This window comes from Megascapheus bottae, chromosome 9, assembly GCF_031878675.1.
Source record: "Megascapheus bottae isolate mThoBot1 chromosome 9, mThoBot2.hap1, whole genome shotgun sequence".
NCBI classification, from domain to species: domain Eukaryota; kingdom Metazoa; phylum Chordata; class Mammalia; order Rodentia; family Geomyidae; genus Megascapheus; species Megascapheus bottae.
The window spans coordinates 42394886-42417479 of record NC_143517.1 but is presented as its reverse complement, the minus strand read 5'-3'; the positions used below and the strand labels follow the sequence as shown (position 1 = coordinate 42417479).

The 22594-nt window shown below is 41.8% G+C and overlaps 1 protein-coding gene across 1 annotated transcript in view; it reads right to left on the bottom strand.

Annotated features, from left to right (window-relative positions):
• Baalc (BAALC binder of MAP3K1 and KLF4) overlaps positions 1–22594 on the bottom strand; it is a 46094-nt gene that overhangs the window by 8880 nt on the left and 14620 nt on the right. The window contains exon 2 of the mRNA XM_090339181.1: positions 2341–2489. Coding sequence (XP_090195307.1) covers positions 2341–2489 — 149 coding nt within the window. The remainder of the gene's footprint in view (positions 1–2340; positions 2490–22594) is intronic.

Below are 22594 nucleotides of genomic sequence, written 5' to 3'. Positions count from 1 at the left end.
ATAGGAAGAAATCAGAAAACTCCCTTTTTTGGGTAGACTTTAGGCTCTTGTTAAAGAGACTGCATGTGTTTGTATAAGCCCAAAGCTTCAATAAGAGGTAAACTGACATCTAGGTAGAAAGCCTTTGCTTGCTCAACCTCTGAAGGACTCAGATGTCTGGGTGCAAAGACCATTGATGAACTTCCATGATGGACCACTTAAAATGGGTTATCAGTCTACTGATCTTATTTTGAAAACAGTTACAACACAGCCATTGTTCACTGATTTGTGAAAACAAAAGCAGCATAGACTGCTGACGGATATGCATCATCTGTCACTGGGCTGCTTGGGTCAGGTGTGTGTGATCACTGATCCCTTGCCAAGGTTTTTACCACTGCTGGACCCTTACTGACTCTGCCCAGCCCCGTTCTGATTGCCAGACTGGCTCCACAGCAGATATGTGTGGTGTTGGGATGACTTTCCATGGCTATCTCTGAATCTCATTTTTCCTCAGCTGTCAACTGGAGACACGAATATCAGCATTTTACACATTGATCCAAACACTGTGAGGCTTAACTAATGTAATATAACAGTGTTCAGCGCTTGTGTTGTCTTGGAACCAATAAATAGTTACTATCATAGGCTTATTATGGACTAAACACAGAATACTGATTTTGAAGCTCTGTTTCTCTCTCTCTCTCTCTCTCTCTCTCTCTCTCTCTCTCTCTCTCTCTCTCTCTCTCTCTCTCTCTCACTGGGATTTTAACTCAGGGCTTCTTGGCAGGGAGGTACTCTACTGTTTGAGCCATGCCTCCAATCTTTTCTTTGCTTTGGTTAGACAGGGTCTAGCTCTTTGCCAAGGCTGAATGGAACAAGAAGTGATTTCCAAGACACATATAGCTTTCAATGTTTATAACTAGAATCCATCTACCATTGGTTAGATTGTAAAATGGTATAACCCCTTTGGAAAACTCTGTCAGGGCTCAGAAAGCCAAATGGATACCTCTTCCACAACAGAGTAATTCCACTCTTAGGTATTTACCCAAAGAACAAAATGTCCACCACAGTGGAATGCACAAAAGATTAAGCTTAGTAAATGTAGACTTGAATTTGCAGCCAGTGTTCTGATCAAAACTCTTCTCTAGGCATCACTGATGCAAGCAAGAATTCATCAGTAGTTGTGCCCTCAGAAAAGAAATGGCACTGGCCTGAAAGAACAGGAACAGAAAGCTTTGACAGGAGATGGGTTTGGAGTAGAGAGTGGAGCAGATTTGAAGCAGGTAGAACACTTGGAAGAAGAGGAAGTCAGAGGTAGAAACTGAAGAGGAGGAGGAGGAGCAGGCTAGACTGTATTTTTTTTTTTTTTTTTTTTTTGGCCAGTCTCCTGACCTTGGGCTCAGGGCCTGAGCACTGTCCTTGGACTTTCTCAAGGTTAGAGCTCTACTGCTTGAGCCACAGCACCACTCCTGGCTTTTTTTCTATGTATGTGGTACCAAGGAATCGAACTTGGGTCTTCGTGCATGCGAGGCAAGCACTCTACCACTAGGCCTAACTCCCGGCCCCTGGAGTGTAGCTTTCTGAGCTTCCCTACCAAAGGCTTTTGTTCTGGGCTGCACTCCATCATACACACGGAAAAACTACAGGTCAAGGACCCCATAGCCTCTCTTCTCTCTAAGAGCAATGGGCTGGGGAGATGCTGTCACCATACACAAACCACCCCCGGGTACCTTCCATTGCTTGTCTTGCTGGAAGGTGTGAGGCAAAATTCCAAATTCAGGGCCAGGAGCATGGCCTAGTGGTAGAGTGCTTTCCTAGCATGCACGAAGCCCTGGGTTCAATTCCTCAGTACCACATACACAGAAAAGGCTGGAAGTGGTGCTGTGGTTCAAGTGGCAGAACACTGGCGTGGTGCCCACGCCCTGAGTTCAAACCCCACTACTATCAACAAACGAAAAATTTTAAAAAATCCAGATTTGTTCACTGCCACACTATTCTTCTAGTCCTTTCTTCTGCCTATTCCCACCTCTGAGACTAGGCAGCTGGCAGGATAGGACAGATTGCTGTAATAAGCACAGTCTTCCCCTGCCCCCCAAAAAAGGAGATCCTTGATCAAAGCTGGGCCTAAGCAAGCAGGCACTTCCTCCAGAGCGCAAATATCAAGGACCTATTTCCGCTGATTCAACAAAAAATAGTATCCTTCAAGGCAGGAGTTGGAAGTCTACAACAACATTCACATGAGAGGAGGAGAGCGTGTTCATTGACAAGAGACCTTTCCCAGAACACAGTTCGGGTTTTTCCAACATGGAGCAAGCTTTACCTCTGTTCTCTGGTCCCAAGCTAATTCTACAGCTGTGAGCCTACCTCCGTGGTCCATAGGCCATTCTGTTTCTGAGTCAGAGGGCCTGAGCTGAAGCTCTGGGAATTTGGACACTGGATTCCACTGTTCATATTCTTCTCTGGGGCTGCAGATTGAGGCATACCATTGGAGGGCAGTCCATCTTCCAGTACCCCTGTAGAGGTAAGAAGAGGGTGGACCAGAGACTTACATATGACAGTTGCAAACAGTCCCAAGATTGTGGAGAAAAAGATAAGCAAGTAGCAAAAAAGTACCTGAAACTCCACCATGCTACCATTTTCTGTAAGAACACATGCTTTTGTAAAAACAAGATTTTTAAATAATTTTAACTTGCAATTTTGAGTTACTACCCAATTAGATTTTGTCAAAGAAAGAAGCTCATCTATATTTTTTCCCACAGTAAACTGTAGAGATTTGTGTGTCCTTGGAATATGTCTTTTGTAATAATACCCTCCATAAAATTTCCATCCCATCCAGGAGACAGCCAAACATCAACTTTGCCAAGAGAAACAGCTGTGTAGAAGAAGCTTATTGATAAATTACAACCAATGACTTCTTGCCAAAGCTTCTTGCTATTTTAGGAATAGGACTGGGCAAGAGGGCAGAGTAGAGAAATTGAAAATGGGAGCTAAGAGCCATATGGAGAACAGGTTTTCTCCTTAACCCCATAACCTGGTTCTTCTGGGTAAAGGGGATCAGAGTTTGTGCAAAGTCATCAGAGCCTGCCTGCAAGGCATTCCTCTCAATGACAGAAAACTAAGGATAAGACACTAGAGCAAGCTATTTAGAAAGAATCTCAAGTCACATCAGATGAAACTCTGGCCTATCAAACCAAACCCTGCCTGGGCTCTGGTCCAAAACACACAGTTGATGACATTTGTGTCAACATTTATACCTCAATGGAGGTATAAATTAAATTGTGACTCCTTAACGACTTACTAAAAATATGTCTCCTGCTCTCAAAATGAGCTGAAGGTGTCAGTCCTTCAATCTGATGAACCTTTCATTCCCCTATCATAAAGGGTAGCAGCAAGATGCCATCTTGTGGTAGGGCTTCTTGCTTGACACTGGAATACCCAGGCTATCGGATTTCATTAGCACACTGCAAGTCACCTGTGGCCAGCCAGGATGTGAGACTGAGACACAACTGGGAGCTAGGGAACAAAAACAATTGGTGATAACAATCTGGGACCATCAGCCAGTGTCCAGGTAGCCAATAACAATCAGAGGTGGACATGGGATAGGAGTCATTCCTTCCTCATTCAGAGCAACTTCTTCATCTTAGGGCAACCATTTCTTTTTTTCTGGAATACAAAAGACCTGGCCTTTGCTGGTAGCGAGCTCTAATTACTGAGAGATCACTTTACATTTATTGCTGGAAATCAAACTTAGGCTTCAGCTGTCAGCAGCCCTTCCCAGCCTCTCTATTCTCTGAGATGATTTCATAAAATAAAAGCATTCCCCTTTACTGGAAGACAGCAGGGGCTGCAGTGATGAGCTTACATGGACAGACTGCAAAGAGCTTATGCTCACCCAGGCTTTGGGACTGAGCCACAACCAAGCTTCTAGCTTGGAGACTAGAAACTCCTTAGGTTCAGGGACCAACACTGACCACCAGTAAAAGTGGCGAGACTCCAGAGGCAGCAGCAACTGGCTCTTGGAAAAGATGCAACAGAGGTGTCATGATCCAGGCCAGCTCACAGCATGAAGGCTTAAGCATGGAAGTTTTTATGGAATGTCACCCTCCCTGGACAGTGGTATAGCACCAGCCAAGAAAGAATGAGGTCCTGCTTTCAAACCTTTCTTGGCTGATGTTATATGACTTGGGTCATGCCTCCAGGCTAGCTTTGTGCTATTTTCCTTTCTTGGAGATGGAGTCCATTGGATTTTTCTGCCTAGGCTGGCTCCAAATTCAACCCTCTAAATCTTAGCTCTTGAGTATCTAGAATTACAAGCATGAGACATTGTAGCATGGCTAACATGTTCTCACTTTCCTCATTCTTTGTGTCTAAGTTCTAATGTTTATACATATTACCCTTATTCTTTTAATCCCCTACTATACCACATAAAAATGCTAGTGTCCTGTATATATCAGATGACTGATGGTAGAGATCATGATATCAATAATATTTTACTGTTTGTAAATTTCTGATTGGATAGTGAATTACTGAATTTGTTTGAAATGAGATATATTCATAGACCAGAGGTGAGAAATGGTATATAAACACAGCTAATACCCAGTTCAATGGGAAGATAGAAAATAATCCAATGGAAAGCTATCAGACTAACCCTCAGACTACAGATTGTCTTCAAGGTAAGAACCACAAGAACTATAGAAATGCATGGCAATGTAATTCTTCCAAAATCAATAGTTACACAGGCAGTAGAATGACAGCAAAGTAGTGGAAAATCAATTAATCTATTTGTTTTATCTATCTATCTCAAAGGAATGATGATAAGAATATTCAGTGAAGTAAAATAAAAAGAGAACATTTATCAAACAACTCAGTGAAATAGAAAAGGATTCAAGGAGTCTGGAGTGTGGCCTAGTGGTAGATTGCTCACCTAGCATGCACAAAGCCCTGAGTTCAATTCCTTGATACCGCATACACAGAAAAAGCTGGAAGTGGTGCTATGGCTCAAGTGACAGACCACTAGCCTTGAGGAAAAAGTGTCTAAGAACAATGACCAGGCCCTGAGTTCAAGGCCCAGGACTGGCAAAAAAAAAAAAAAATAGAAAGAAACAAAAAAAAAAAAAAAGAAAAGGATTCAAATAAAAAGCTAAACGAATACCAAGTAAACAATTAAATGAGCTCAAAGAGACTACAACACATAAAAGAGACATATAACTGAATAAATGAAGTCAACACAAAACAAACAGTAAAATGGGTATTGATAAAGATTCCTAGATACTAGGGGGAAAAAAATCAAACTAAAGTCCTAGAGATGAAAACTGCAATGGGAAACTTCTCTAGCAGATTAGATGTAGTGGAAGACAGAATTTCAGGGTTTGAAGATAAAATATAATAGAAAAAGTTGAAGAAAAATACAAAAAAGAAATTAAAGAAATATAAGAATTTGCAAGAACTTCATGGCATTATGAAAGGACATAGGCATAGAGGAAGGAGAGGATGTACTAGTTAGGGGCATATAAAACACAGCCAATAATCAGGCGCAGTGGCTCACGCCTGTAATCTGAGCTACTCAGGAGGCTGAGATCTGAAGATCGAGGTTCATAGCCAACCCAGTCACTAAAGAACCTGAGACTCCTATCTCCAATTAACTACTAGAAAAACGGGAAGTGAGGCTGAGGCTCAAGGGGTAGGGCAGTAGCCTTGAGCTGAAGAGCTCAGGGACAGTGCTTAGGCCCAGAGTTCAAGTCCCATGACCCACAAAAATTAAATTAATTTAAACAGCCAATAAAGAGCAGAAAGCTTCCCAAACCTTAAAAATGAAAAGCTTAGGCAATGGAAACAATCCAGATGCCCTACTGCAGATGAATAGATACAGAAAATGTGGTATATATATATATACAATGGAATTCTACATAGCCAACAGACAAGATAAAACAATGGCATTTGCAGGGAAGTGGATGAATCTAGAGGGAATCACGTTGAGTGAGACAAGTCAAGACCAAAGGAACAAAAGGCGCATGGTATACTTAATATGTGTCTATTAGATCCAAATAGTATGAGAGAGAGGACTCAGTATTTGCATACCCAATGCTATGTACATGGTATTGGACGTATAAACACAACTACATAGACATAAAAACCTATGACTCTATAGACATGTTTTATTACATATATTAATATTGTATCTATGATATACAAACCCTTCGCCTAATTTTGATTGTTCTAAAAACTAAGTGCCAGTGATTGTATATAGAGATTCTCTTCTTGAATACTTGTTTAACATGTCAATTGAAATATGATGTAAAAATCAATGTTAATAAATTCTTTAATAAAAAGAAAAAGAAAAGCTTATACAGTTACAGGACATTTTAGAACACCCAGCAGATCAGACCAGAATAGAACATTGTAAAAACATATTATAACTAAAACACTAAATTCAGAGAAAGGAATGAACATTGAAAGCTCGAAGAAGGAAAAGTATGTCACTTACAATAGGAAATCCATCAGAGGAAAAAAAGCAGATTTCCCAATAGGAACCTTAAAAGCAAGGGAAAGCTTGGACTGACGCATTTTATTGCAGCACTATCCTTAACAACTAAGCTACAGAACTAGTCCAGATGACCCACCAGTGCTAAATGAGTCAAGATTATGTGTTTTATTATAATCATTCATATTTATTTTTATATAGGTATGGGCTTTTGGGATTTGATTTTTATTGTTGTTGAGGGTGTGAAAAATTTTTAAAGTTGTAGAAGTTGTTCTGCACATCTCTGAGAATTTTTTTCTGTGGCTAAATTGCAGGGTATATTTAGGTCAGTGGTATTGTTTGTGAATTATAGTTCAATAAACTATTTTTTGTAGGTGAAAAACACATTACAGAATGTTTTACTGATGAAAAAAATAAAGGAGCATATTTGGACTTGAACAGCTATGGCCAGGGGAAGAGAATGGACTTGTGAAGCTCCTAAAGACATCTGTAATGTTAGAAGTTTAGTGAAGAAACAGCTTCTCAGTGATACCCAGCAGCAGGCAAAAAGCATGCCTGCTGGGAACAACAGCTGAAACCTCGTGGACAGTGGACAGAACCAAGGAGAATGCACTTCCTCATTTGCTCCCGGATTTTTCCCTCCCAGGCCCCTCGCCCACAAATTATATAGTTTATTTTCAACATAGTGTCTAGTGATTATCACTGTTGAAGTGAAGGCCTCAATTTATTTTTCTCAAAAGAGACACCAAAGAGAAAAAAATGGGAGGCAGCCAGAAGAGAGAATCAAACTGGGCTTTTCTTCTCCAGCTTCTCTGGAACCTGTCAGTCTTCTCTAAGAGCTGCTTACTTTCTTTTCCCTTTGATCCTTCCTTGGCAACTCCCTGTTGGAAGCTTTAATTCTGTTCCAAAAGTCCCACAGAGCAGGTTCTTGGGGAATGGGGGCAGGCACTTTTCTATCTCTGTTAATTACTGTGGGCTATAATACAAAGTCAGCACTGTCCCATCAAACATGCTTCCTACCTGACTGCTTCTAAAATATACTCTATAATTTGTTCCAGTATGTTCCTTTCTTAGAAACTACATCCATGTTTTAATTCACATATGATACCCAACTCCTATCAGTTCATCTCGGCCAGCTACTTGTTGAAGCCCTCGCCATACTAGAGGAAGTCCACCAGGTTCTTGTGGCTCACAGAAACATAAATTACCTGCAATGAGGTCATTGTGAATTGAGTCATCTTATTCCACTCTCAGAATACCATTAAAGGAAACAGCATTCAACACTCTTTGGTTATTAGAGAGCAATTGATACCCTTTACTGTGCTTAATCAATTGGGAAACTTTATGATATCCCTATTTAAATACTGAATTGATAATCAAAGAAACAAAATTATAGCCATAATGAAAACATGAGAGAAAAGTTCTAGTACACAAAGGAGGCTAAATGAAAGAAGACTGGAGAAAGGAAAATGAGCTAGGTCTACTTACAATAGTAGACGCAATAAAAATCTACAAGTAAACCCAATGGGTAGTAAAAGATAAAAACTTGCATTTGGACATGATAAATTAAACAAGACTCTAAATATTCACACAGTGAGACCAAATGAGGATATTCTTAGTATAGGATGACAAGGGCTCAATAACTCTGTGCATATGAACATATGCAATAATGCTTATGGAAATGAACTACAAGAAATGGAAGTTTTGTTTTACTTTTTCATATTCTTTTCTGTTTTCCCCTTTTTGTCACCTTTTAAATTTCTGTACCTTTTGCCTTGTATGTAACTTTACCTGGTGTAGGGAGGGGAAGGGGAGCACAGAAATGGTGATACAAAGGATAAACTAATTCAACAGTGATATTCACTATATACTATGTTGAAAATAAACTACGTAATTTGTGGGGGAGGGGGACTGGGAGGGAAGAATCTGGGAGCAAATGAGGAAGTGACATTGTACAAAAAGAAATATGTTCATTAGCTGACTTATGTAATTTTAACCCCTCTCTATATCACCTTTACAATAAATTTTTTTGCCAGTCCTAGGGCTTGAACTCAGGGCCTGGGAACTATCACTGGGCTTTCTCAAGGCTAGCTCTCTAATATTTGAGCAACAGCACCACTTCAGGCTTTTTCTGTGTATTTGGTACCAAGGAATTGAACCCAGGGCTTTGTGCATGTTAGACAAGTACTCTACCACTAGGCCATGCTCCTTACCCAGTAAATTTTTGAAAATACAATAGTGGAGGCAAGAGGTCATGAGAGTCTTCAAACAATGAGAGAAGTTTGCACAGGTTAAATAACAGATTTAGAAGAACAGAGGAAAGATTCAGGAAGTGACACCAACACCTTGGAAGAGGCAGCTTGATCTAACTTTTCCACATAGTAGTCTCTCAAGTACCTTCAGTTGTCCAAACTGAATGAGTCATAGTCATTTCCTCAAGCCAGGGCCCCTCCCTGGCTGTCATTTCTGCCAATCATGCCATCAGTGTTCAGGCCTCTGGCTTTAACAAGATGGGAGCTTTCTTTCACTTTCATTCTCGTAATCTAGTCTGACACTGACCCTTGTGGTACTCCTTAGATAGATCTTTTGCTCCATTTATGTTTCCATTGTTCATCTCATCTTACCTCTAAATTACTGCAAGAGCGCCAGCTGGCCTTCTCGATTACAAAGTCTCCCCATCACCCAGTACCTCCTAACCATCATGAGAGGATCAATCTCCCACTGCAAAGATCTCTTTCTCAAATCCTATTGCCCCATTTTGTAAGATTCCAACAGCTCTGCCTGATTTGCGAGTGGTCCATCCTCTGGATGCTAAGTTCTAACTAAAGGCCGTGTCCTCTAGTCAGAGAGGTGTCCTTATATTCCCCATGAAGGCAGGCTCATACTCACATAGTATTACTGCTCAGGATGGCCTCCTACCTGGAGGCCCTTCCTCTTTCCGTGACCTTTCCAATCAAATGGGAAATGTGACTATCATTGACCAGTGTTATAACATCTTCTACCTGAGTCACTGTCGCACAGTTTAGCCCAAAGTGATTCATTGCTTATTTCCTATGCCCACACTTTGTTGTGGGGGCTTCTTGGTATTCTGGCTACTTAGCATCACTGCTTTTTTTTCTTTTTGCCAGTTGTGAGCTTGAATTCAGGGTCTGAGCACTGTCCTTGGACTTTTTCAAGGCTAGAGCTCTACCACTTGAGGCTCAGCACCACTTCCAGCTTATTTTTTTCTATGTATGTGGTACAGAGGAATCAAACCCAGGTCTTCGTGCATGCTAAGCAAACACTACCACTAGGCCAAACTCCTGGCCACATTACAGCTTTTTGTGTGTTTCTGTACCTAGAAACTGAGAAGACCTGGACTCTAAAGTCAGAAAATCCCATCACTTTGCACCATAGCTAAGATCTCCCACTGGCATCCTGTGTCCCAGTGCACTTCCTGACAGACATGGTTCGTCTCGGCATGCCTCTTTCTGGGGAGATGCTGCAGGATGAGTGTTGGGAGACATGTGCTGAGAAAGCGATAAGGGATTTCCTGGGCCAATTTAATCAAGAGTCACCAGGGAGACAGGAAGAATAGCTCTAGAAGAAAAGGACTTGGTATGGATAAAAATATTCCCCAAGGGACCAAGACATGAGAAAGGATACCAATGTTTGTGAAGTAATGCACCTTCTATATGGTGACTATAATGTAACCCTTCTATTAATTCCAGTAATATATGAAAAAATAAAAACCAAAAAAAGAATATGCTTTATGAATGTAACTGTAACCCCTCTATACATTACCCTGACAAAAAACTTAATAAAAAGGTGATTGGGATGGAGTGGGAGAAGGAAAATGGTGACAAGAACATGAGAAGGGGTATCAACGTGTGAGAAGTAATGCACCTACTATCTGGCGATTGTAACTGTAACCCCTCTATACACTACCTCAACAATAAAAATTAAAAAATATTCTCCAAGAGCAACAGGGGGGAGTTGGTGACAAGAAGGCAGGCCCTTTGGAATTTTGAAAAGATACCAGATTCATTTCCCACAGTTTTATTAGTCTCTTATGTTGAATGCAGAAGTGCTGTCGAGTACTGAGAGTTGGTTTCTGAATCATGGAAACAGAGAAGGGATGGAGAATTGAATCATCCCCTGGCTCCAGGGAGTACAGAGCTCTGAGCAGGAAAGGGTGGACTCACTCCTCTACAGGACAGAGTTCTCATCTTTAGCGGTACCAAAGAAGTAATGGGTGGTTAAAGTTAGCATCACTGCTAAAATGAAAACTATGATAATTCAGTGGATGGCCCATTACACTCAAAAATCAAGACTAATGGGCAAGAGTAAAGCAGAAAATAAATTCTAGGCCTAGGGTGAGGCTCAAGAGGTGGAGTACCAGTCTAGGAAGACAAAGTCCTGTATTCAACCCTCAGTACTAGAAAATAAATCTTCACAATTTCAGCTGCAGAAGAATTGAGAGAGAATTAAAATTGGGGGAAAGTCCTTTGGTATTCAGGTAGATTCCCTAATTAGCAAGTTTTTCTTTGGAAAGGTGGCCTCTCACATACTTTTTTTCCATGTAAAAATCTCACTTTGAGGGGATGCTTCTTTACCAGTGATTATCTGTGCTAGGAAATCTATCTTACCTGAGTTTCCAGAGTTCATCAGGCATATTTTTGAGGGGAGGGAGACATTCAGGAGACAGGAAGTTTGCTAAGGCGTCTTCCCAGAGCACCTCTTTCCTCCTCGGAGACTTCACTCTCTCCCAGGTCACTGTGTATCTCACACTTAGCAATATGTCTTTGAGAAGTGCAGTTCCCTAGCTCCTTGGGGAAAGCTACAGCCCCAGCACACACGAAAAGGCGGTGAGGGCCACCAGCCTAGGTAGCAAGATTCAGCTATGGTGGGAGGGTTAAGGACTATGAATAAGAGTCCATTGAAGGGACTGTGTGTAAAGATCTTTTAAGGTTAAAAAAAGATAAGGCCAATCAGAAAGAATGACACCTCCCCACTTGTAAGGAAATGGAAAGACTTGGAAAAAATCACATTAAGTGAAGTAAGCCAGACCCAAAGGAACAGAGGCTCCATGGTTTCCCTCATTTGTCACAATCAGTACACATCTAGGACTCTTCAATGCAGAGGATCACAATAGCTCGAAAGCTAGGTACATATGGTGATGCAGGATGAAACTTAATGAAATGAACTCTAGGATATGGAAATAAGAGATTTATCTTTGTGATTATTGTTCTTAATGCAATATGTGAAGTTATTTCTTCTTTTTCCCCCCTTATGGTTTATCTCATATTGTTACTGTATCTGACTTTGTTCTCTGGTATATTGTATATAGTTTTATTTGTTTATTTGAAATAGGGAAGAGAAGGGGAAATACAAGATGAATGGGAGGGGGTGGAGAGGAGGGAAAAGGGGACAAAAACATGAGAAGGGTATCAATGTTCAAGAAGTAATGCACCCACTACCTGACGAATAGAACTGTAATCCCTTTATTCGTTACCCCAACAATAAAATACTATTTAAAAAAAAGATAAGGCCACTGTATTGAAAGAATACTTAATTCACTCTCAGCTTTTTAACAATGTCTTTTTTCTTTTCTCCCTCCCTCCCTCCCTTCCCAGGGTCCTTCGTCCCCGGTCCCTCTCGACTAGTAGGAGGGATGGGAGAAAACACACCCCAACGAGTCCAAGCCGCGAGAGGAGAGGGCCCACTGTCCTCCCGCACTCAGCCTTCTTTCCCCAGAGCACAGAGACGCCACGCAGCTTCATCAAGGCAGGAACATCTCTCTCTCTCCAATAAACCCCCCTCCTGAGGCAGTCCCTCCAGCTAATGTCCCCTCACTCTAGGTCCCACCAGAGAGTGATAAACAATAACACATTTGTAACCAATGCTAATCAAGTCTTGTGCCCTGCCTCTTGCGCCTTGCCTCAGCAGAAAGTTATTAGACATGGCATTACTCGGCCCCCAACAGCTCCCCCATTTTTATTTTAGAAAAAAGAAAAAACTTAGGATATGTGGGGCTACCATCTTATCAGATCGACTGTGCCTGTCTTAGGTGTCTCCAAGCTCGCTAGTCTTCTTACCCGTCATGGGATCACCAAGTCCTTTTTACTTAGCTCCTGTCTTAGGTTGATAGGCTGACAGCTGGGACTTGCCCGTCTTTGGCTACCAGCCATCCATTTAAGTAAATCAGACCTGAGTGGATGCACCTCTTTCCACGGGAGCAGATGCCTGTCGCATTAGCATTCACTTTCTGCGTTGACTTTGTATTATTTTAGGCAAGCAATAGCACACAAAAACAAATCGAAACTGATCAATCCTGCCCATCTTTGATCAAGTCCCAAAATAGTCTCTAGTAAAGATAATCACCCAAAGTTCAACATGTGTCATTTGTGCACATAACAATACCAATCCTCACATGCTGATTAATGGCTTATTCAAAGCATTCTCTGTAGGAACCGCAGTGGCAAGGGTAATACTCGTGGCAGTAACGGCAGCTACAGATGTGGCAATGGCCACCACCACGGCCAGGAAAATACCCAAGTCTTTTTTACTGATGAGCGGGAAAGCATTCTCCTCCGCCTGTACAGGCACTGGTATATACTGAGGGGCTCTGACTACAACACCCAGAGAAAACAGGGAAGCATTCCAACATTAAGAATTAGAGATTGAAACCAATAGAAAAACAAAGACTATCACACAAGCCATAGGGAATAGTAGGGCAATGGAATAATTAGAAGTCTTCCAAACCCCTCTCCCCTTTTTGTTTTGAACTGTTTCCCATGTCTCTAATTTCCTATCTCACCTTCCAAAAATGACTCTGGTCCCTTCATTTTAAGGGGGTTAAGGGCGAAAATCCATTTTCTGTAATTTCTTCAAGCTGACTCAGGGGCCTTGTCTCTGTTTTGCCAGGGACCCTAAAAAGCTTTAGCCTATTTTCAACTATGGGTGGTGGCTCCCTATTTTGCAATTCTGCACCCGAGCACAGGCTTTCTAAATCACTACCACTTAATTCTTTCTCAAGTATTTTTCCAAGCATCTCTGCGCTTCTTTTCACCCGTTCTTAAACTGTTTACTCCCGTATAGACTTAGATTTACCCAATTGCCTTTATTTCCTCAAGTATAAATTTATCTATTATTTAGCATGCTACTTGCGCAAAATATTGGTCGTTCCGATCTGAACCCATTCGGTTCTATTCTAAAATCGCCTGGCCCTTATACCGCTCTGGCCAGAGACTCCCGCGAGGTTCCTCCCTACCATGCCGAAGTGACCTGCGCTTCGGAGGCGGACTGGGAATGATTATTAAAATCTTTTACTGTTAAAACACCTAGCTGCTTCTGCTGTGTTTGCCTCTCCGCTTTGACACAGCTGCAGCTTCTTTGCCTTTTTTCTCCTCAGCTTTGGGAGGAGTTTTTGGTTTTTCTTTTCCTCAGTTTTCTATCTTTTGCCTTTTTATGGGTTTTTCTTTTTATCTTTTGCCTTTTTTTATGGGTTTTTCTTTGTATTTTCCTTTCAGGTTTCTCAGTCTTTGAGTTTTTCTTACTTTGACTTGTGCAGGTAGTTGCTTCCCTTTCTCCTATTTACCACCTTTTTTCTTTTTCTTTCTCTTTGTCCCTCTCTTTCCCCTTGTCTTCCTCCCATCTTTTTCTTTTTCCCTGTAAGCAATTTCAGCCTGCATTTTCTCTGGCCTTTCAGTCCCTTTTTCTTTGTGCCTTTCAGGTTTCCCTGGCCCCTCAGTCCCTTCTCCATGTATCTCTTGCTTGGCTCAACTTGCCGTCGTGCCCATTTCGTGCCCCATGTTGGGCGCCAGTATGTCGAGGTCCTTGGTCCCTGGTCCCTCTCGATTAGTAGGAGGATTGGGGAAAAACACACCTCGATGAGTCCAAGCTGCGAGAAGAGAGGGCCCACTGTCCTCCCGCACTCAGCCTTCTTTCCCCAGAGCACGAACAGAGACGCCACGCAGCTTCAGCAAGGCAGGAAAATCTCTCTAATAAACCCCCCTCCTGAGGAAGTCCCTCCAGCTAATATCCCCTCACTCTAGGTCCCAGCAGAGAGTGATAAACAATAACACATTTGTAACCAATGCTAATCAAATCTTGTGCCCTGCCTCATGCACCTTGCCTTGTCTCAGCAGAAAGTTATTAGACATGGCGTTACTCGGCCCCCAACACTTCCTCCCTTCATTCTTTTCTTCTTTCTCTTCATTCTGCTTTTTGTTGGTTATAGGACTTGAGCTCAAATCCTGGGCTCTGGCCCTGAGATTTTTCACTCAAGGCTACCACTCTACCACTTTGAGATTCAGCTCCACTTCCAGTTTTCTGGTGGTTAACTAGAGATCAGAGTCTCATACTTTCCTGTCCTGGACTGGTTTCAGACTGAGATTCTCAGATCTCAGCCTCCTGAGTAACTAGTATTACAGGTGTGAGCCACCAGCACCTACCCTCCTCTCTCCCTCTCTCTCTCTCTCTCTCTCTCTCTCTCTCTCTCTCTCTCTCTCCTTTCTTTCTTTCTTCCATCCTTTCTTTCTCCTGTAGCAGTGTTTGGAATCAGTCTCATGCTTGCTCAGCTTGCTTGCTCAGTTGGCACTTTACCATTTGAGCCAAGCTTCCATCTTTACTTTTTACTGCTTATTTTGCAGACAGATTCTCACAGACTCTTCTGTTCAAGCAGGCTTCAAACTGCCATGATCCTCCAGATCACGAGCCTCCAGAGTAACTAGAATTCTAGCTACTGGCTCTAATGTACATTTTTGTGCCACCTAAAAGCAAAATCTATATCAAAGAAAATGAAGACTTAGGTAACAAAACAAATATGACACTGTCAAGCACAGTGATACATATCTGTAGTCCCAGTTCTCAGGAGACTGAAATAAGACGACAATGATTTGGAATCTAGCCTGGATACATGATGAGCTCCTGTCTCAAAAAATGAAAATGGGTGGGGAAAAACAGGAATGGGGAGAGACTAAGGACAAAGAGAGACCAGAGACGTAGAGTACTTGCTTAGTATAAGCAAGGACCTGCATTTGATCCCCAGCATTACAAGAAAAAAAAGAAAAGTAATAGAATGAATGAATGAGACCACTTTGGGGCATAATCATGGACTTACATGACTTATAAAGACAAAAGAATTATATTTCAGCCCATTACCTGGAAGACATGTATTTTCCAAGTGCATTTAGACCCAAAGCATCCTGATGTGTCGTTTGTACCAGGATAAGCCACTCAATAATTGTGTAGCAGAAATCCAATTTAGCTGCTGCCACATTTAACATTACTCACAATGAAAGAGATTATTTGATAGGTACGACTTTCTTTGAAGAGAATTATTACTGGGCTTTCAAAAGGGCACAAGCACCTCATTAATGGCTAATGTGTTCACTGAGTTTTAACAAATGTAAAACCCATTGAATTATTCAAATATGTTTATTTAGCACCTTTAAAAAATTAGGTCTACCCCAACAATAATAAAAAAAAACAGGAGACTCTTATCTCAAATTAATCACTAAAAAATGAGAAGTGAGAAGTGGGGTGGTGGCTCAGGGATAGGGCCGTAGCCTTGAGCTCCAGGCCACAAAAAAGAAAAAGAAAAAGAAACGTGAACAATCAAGGTTTTGGCTCTAATTCTACAGCCTGCTGGCTTGGACAAAAAATGTCAGGGACAGTTGTAGTAACCAGTCAGAATTAGCTACCTAATGTCTAATTCTATTCTTGTTTTTGCTTTTAAAATACTTAAACTGCTTGGCCACCTTAAAACAATCAGGTCTATGAGGGCAACAGTAAAACCACTCTCTCCTTTCCCCCATGATTGCTGGCAGTGGGGAAGTCTCCTTACCAGTTGCTCTGTTAGCTCCAAAACAGGATATCTTCTCTTAGGTCCCCCTTCATGCACACATCCTCTCCTTTTTGTTGTTGCTGTTGGTACTAGGGTTTCAACTCAAGGCTTTGAACTCACTACAATGACGTAATACCTCTAAGCCCTACTTCTTAATACTGTTTTACATTGGTTAGTATGTGTGCCTGTGTGTGTGTGTGTGTGTGTCTGTGTGTGCCAACACTGGAGTTTGAACTCAGCGACTCCTGCTCTTGCTTAGATTTTTTTTATTCAAGGCTGACACTATACCACTCAAACCATACTTTTGGCTTTTTACCAATCAATTGAAAAGAAGAGTCTCCTGGCTGGCTTTGAAGTACAATCTTCAAATCTCAGTCTCCTGATTAACTAAGATTACATGCCTGGCTCTGTTGATTATTTTTAGGGTAGGGTTTTGCTTCCTGGCGAGGCCTGAGCCACAACCTGCTTACCTTTAGGCTTCTCATTATTACTGGAACAAGAGGCCTACACCAATACATGCATTTTCTTTCACTGATAGAGAGTCTTATGGATTTTTCTGCCTGAGCTGGCCTGAAACAGACATCCTATGCTCTTAGTCTCCCACAGAACTTGGAATTCTGTGTCCAGAAGGATCTCTTGAGCTTTTCTGCTTAGGCTGGTCTGTGGTTCTCCAGTCCCAAGTAGCTAGGAGTAAAGGTGTTGAGCCACCAGTACATCTATATCCTCCCCCATTTTATACCTGATTCATGGAGGTCTCTAAAGCTAGAAAATAGTTCTGAGGCCAGAGAAAAGCAGTCCAGTGAAGCAGGGCTCTTCACTGGATAAAAAAAAAAAAAGCTTTCTTCCTTTTTTATCCATCCCATTTCTCTCGTTTCCCAGTTTGGGCAACAAAACAAGCAAAGAGCCCTACAGCACGTCAAGAGGAAAAGCAAAAATAAAGACTACAAACACAAGTGTACTCAAAGACCCAAGCAGGACACAGAGTGGCAGAAGTTTATACTGTGAGTTCTTAAAGGATACTGGACAAAGATGATCTTCTTTCCTGAGACATGATTTTATGCTGCAGTGACAGTATGTGGTCACTTCAAAGAAAGCAGTCAACTAAAATACTGCAAAATGCCAGATACAAGGCAATACATTGGGAGGGACCCAACCACAGCCATTATAATAACAGCTAGCCCTGACCAGGCCTCCGCACACTCACACTACTCCATCTGCGTCTCAACATTCTGGGAGAGTGAGTCACTGTAAGAAAACTATGTGTAAAAAGAGTACAAGCCTTAAGCCGGTGCTGGCTGCGGTGGTTCATGACTATAATCCTAGCTACTCGGGAGGCTGAGATCTAAGGATCAAGGTTCAAAGCCAGCCTGGGCACAAAAGGACCTGAGACTCTTATCTCCAATTAACCTCTAGAAAATGGGAAGTGGGGCTTAGCTCAAGCGTAGGGCAGTAGCCTTCAGCTGAAGAGCTCAGGGACAGTGCCCAGGCCCAGGGTTAGGGTTAGGGTGGTAGCCTTCAGCTGAAGAGCCCAGGGACAGCACCCAGGCCGAGTTCAAGCTCCATGACCCACAAAAAATAAAGAGAAAAAGAGAGATGAGCCTTACTATGTAGCCTCATCAACAAAGTAAGGATGACCTGACCATAGAGGCTTGCCACAGTGCCCACTTGGTTAAAGCAGTGGCAGGCTAGAAGTAAGATATACACGTATTCATTATGTTAATTGATCCTCATTTCATAAGTAAGAAAATGCATTCACTTCTGTTGCTGACAAGCTGCAAGACTTGAGGTTTTTTGGTCTTAAAACTTGTACTCAGCGAGGAGCCGAGAGGTTGGCTTAGTGGTAGAGTGCTTGCCTAGCATGCACAAAGACCCAGGTTGATTCCTTGGTACCACATACATAGAAAAAAGCCAGAAGTGGTGCTGAGGCTCAAGTGGTAGAGCTCTAGCCTTGAGAAAGTCCAAGAACAGTGCTTAGGCCCTGAGTTCAAGGCCCAGCACTGGCAAAACAAACTTGTACTTGATGAATACTTGACTCCCCTTCTGCCGTAAGCTCCTTCCAGGAACATAATTTCTTTGTCATCTTTCTTTCCCTGGTTCTCATAATTTTATATCCCTTGTGCTCAAAATCAATTTTACAAGTAGAAAGATGAGGAGTTTGGAAAGCAACAGAGGCATTCTTGAGTGTCTTGATGTCAAAGGCGCAATACTGCCATTTGGTGGCAATCCAGGGACATAATGTTCAGCATGCATGCCACAATCCCGCCAATGGCAATGCCCTCCTGTGGAAAGCATTCCCTACTTCAGATCTTGGGAAAAACAACAATGTGACACACAGGGAAGTAAAGGGATGATTTTCTATCAGTGTTACAGGGCAACGTAGCTGGGGAACCAAGCAGAGTATAGACAGACATCCCAGACATCCGGGCTTCCACATGTTCATACAAACAGCTATACAACTGTCCAGCCATGCAACCACACAGAGCCTGAAATCCCACAATTTAACAGCCAAGCAACAGCCATCACACTCCTCAAATGAAAGATAAGTAACATGGGGCTGGGAGTTTAGCCTAGTGGTTAAAGTGCTTGCCTAGCATGCATGAAGACCCAGGTTCGATTCCTTGGTACCACATACATAGAAAAAAGCCAGAAGTGGTGCTGAGGCTCAAGTGGTAGAGCTCTAGCCTTGAGAAAGTCCAATGACATTGCTCAGGCCCTGAGCTCAAGCCCAGGACTGGCAAAAAAAATATATATATATATAAGTAACAAAATAGATACTTGCCTACCTTTGTTTAAAAACAAAACAAAACTTAGAAACCATTAACAGAGCTCCTATTTCATGTGAGCTCTCCTAACACCGGCAAGGAACATGACACAATTTCTGACTCCAAGATACTTTCTTTTCCATGAAAGGGAAAACTTATGCACAACTACATAAGGCTAGAGCTACATAAGGATCAAAAGAAAAAGTATAAAACAAGGATATAGGGGAAACTGAGATTCGTTCCATGTGAACAGGGAGGTCTTGCAGAGTAGCTTTTGGTTAGACTTGAACAATGACTGAATGTGGAGGCAAAATGCTCCTTCTGAAGAGAGATACAATGAGGTGGAGAAACTCAAGGGTCTAGAGTTGGAAAGAGATGGTAAGCAGAGAAGATTGGCCAGAGCTTTAGAGACAGCAAGGGAAACAAACACAGACACTGCAAAAGTCACTGGTTCCTATGTGAAGAGAATTTCAGGAGATTCATAGGAATAGAAACCTTCTGTGTCACATATTCAAGAATTCACCTGGACTTACCCGATTCTCTCCGCCCAAACTTGGAAGAAAGGGGAAATGATACAAATAACATTAGTTTAAAGGACATTTGTTGTCAGCTGAATGAAGTCCCTTTGATTCTGGACCAGGAATTTTATTTCCCTCTAGCACCCACACAACTGAGCCAGGCTCACTTGTAGGGTAAAATCTAAAATCTCTCAGTTCTCAAAATTGATCTGCTTTGATACAGTCATGCCGTGCCTCCACCAGAGGATAGAGCCTAGTGTCTTTTGAGACATGGCTGGCTTGTGACTCACTTGTAACCAAGAACACAAGATGAATGACCTCTAAGTCTAAAGTTAAAAAAAAAAAAATCAACCCAGGTTATTATCTGGGACCTATCTTGTTAGCTTGGACTTGTACTGAAAAGTTATATAAACAGGCTGACTTCTCTTATGCCCACATGCGATAAGGAGAAAAATTAGCCCATGTAGAAAGACCATATGGAGAAGCCCTGGGTCTGTGCAGAGAGAAAAAGATGCACAAGTCCCAGCTGTTCCATCTGATGGCAAAACCCCAGACATTTTATTCAGCAAATAACATTAGGGACTTTTGAAACTAGAAAATATGGTCAAAAGAACAGGTCTACAAATAGGAAAGAAAGCAAATGAGGGGGAAAAAGCAACTTGTTCATAATCATTAAAAAAAAAACACAGCAACCTCACTTAGAGACGTACATAAAACTAACTTAATTACAAGTTCTCACTTATTAAAATGACAAAAAAAAGTCCCCAAGTTTGACAGCATATGAACTCTACTGACCAGGCTATGAGGAAGCAGGCAGGCAACTCTCATATACAGTTGTGGGGATTCAAAAACATACAAGCTCGAGGCAAGGGAATTTGGCAAGAGGTAGTAAATGCATTTGCATTCAGCCTCTGGCCCAGCCATCTGACTTTTAAGAATCTAAATATATACTGGCAGAAATAAAAAGACACATGGACAAGAGCATTGTTATAGCAAAAGACTGGAAAGAATCCCAATGACCATCCATCAGTAGCCAACAGTTTAATACACTTGGACACAGCAACATAATTGAGCATTGTATAGTTACGCAAAGAATAAAGAACTCAGCTGGGCACTGGTGGCCTGTAATCCTAGCTACTTAGAGTCTGAGACCTGAGGATGGAGGTTCAAAGCCAGTCCAGGCAGAAAAGTCTATGAGACTCTTACCTCTAATAAACTACTAAAAAAAAAAAATACCCAAAGCCAGTGTGGTGGCTCATGCCTGTAATCCTAGCCACTCAGAAGGCTGAGATCTAAGGATCAAGGTTCAAAGCCAGCCCAGAAACAAAAGGACCTGAGACTCATATCCAATTAACCTCTAGAAAACAGGAAGTGGGGCTTGGCTCAAGGGTAGGGTGGTAGCCTTGAGCTGAAGAGCAAAGGGACAGCGCCCAGGCCTAGTTCAAAACTCACGACCCACAAAAAAAAAAAAAAAAAAAAAAATCCAAAAGTGAAGCTGTGGCTCAAGTGGTAGAATGCTATCCTTAAGCAAAAAGATACTCAGGGAAGGACAGGACCCAGGCTCTGAGTTCAAACCCCAGGACTGGCATTAAAAAAAAAAAAAAGAATGAAGAACTCATGTATATAGAGAGCTTTAAAGTGATCTCGGGGGTCCAGTGTCCAGTGAAATAAGCCAAAGTGCTGAATAGTATGTGTTGTATGTAGAGTATGTACAGTAATCTTAAGAGAAAACACGTGTATATATTTCACTTATTTCAAACAAGAAGTTCTAAATCAAAAATAAAATTATTATCTATAAAAAAACAAAGGGAGTTTGGCCTATTGGTAGAGTGCTTCCCTAACATTCACAAAGACCCAAGTTCTATTCCTCAGTACCACATATACATAGAAAAAGTTGGAAGTGGTTCTGTGGCTCAAGTGGCAGATCTCTAGCCTTGAGAAAGCCCAAGAACAGTGTTCAGGCCCTGAGTTCAAGTCCCATGACTGGAAAATAAAAGGAATGGTATAAAAATGAACAATACAACTTATGGGCAGGAAGCGGAAGGAAAACTGGGAGAAATAGAGAGAAGAGCTGATAGTGACCAAAAAGAAATGTACTCATGATGGGTGCTGGTGGCTCACACCTAAAATCCTAGCTACTCAAGAGGCTGAGATCTGAGGATCATAGTTCAAAGCTAGGTAGGGCACTAAAGTCCATGAGACTCTTATCTCCAATTAACTACCAGAAAATTGGAAGTGGCACTGTGGCTCAAGTGGTAGAGCGCTAGCCTTGAGCTGAAGAGTTTTAGGTGTAATCATGGTATTGTGGCTATATATTATGTGGAAGTATATTGAATTTCTGATATTCCACTCTTGCAGACTACAGAAATAAAATTTTCATTTGGCCTAATCTTACCTCTTTTCAAAGAGTACTTATCCCTTAAGAGTGTCATACTAGGGCTGGGAGTGTGGCCTAGTGGTAGTGTTTGCTTAACATGAACAAAACCCTGGGTTTGAATCCTTATTACCACATACACAGAAAAAAGCCAGAAGTGGGGCTCTGCCTCAAGTGATAGAACGCTAGCCTTGAGAAAAACCCAAGGACAATGCCAAGGCCCTGAGTTCAAGCCTCGGGACTAGCCAAAAAAAAAAAAGAAAATGTCATACTCTAGTGTTCATGATGAGGCTACACATTTCTAGAATTTACTTCAAAATATCTGATTGGTAAATCCAGGCACCAGTGGTTCATACCTGTAATCCTAGCTATTCAGAAGGCTGTGAGATAGAGGATAATGGTTTGAAGCCTGCCATGAACTTTTCTAATTCCATGAGACTCCATCTCAAAAAAACAAAAATCAGCCAAAAGCTGTGCTGGAATGGTAGAGAGCCAGCTGTGAATAAAAGAAGGAAAGACAAGAGAGTGTGTGTGTGTGAAGTGAGGAAGGGAGGGTGAGAGGGAGGGAGGGAGGAAGGAAAGGAGGGGAGGAAAAGGAGGGAAGGAAGGAGGGGAGAGATAATTATCCAATTTGTGAAGAGCAATGAGCGTAAA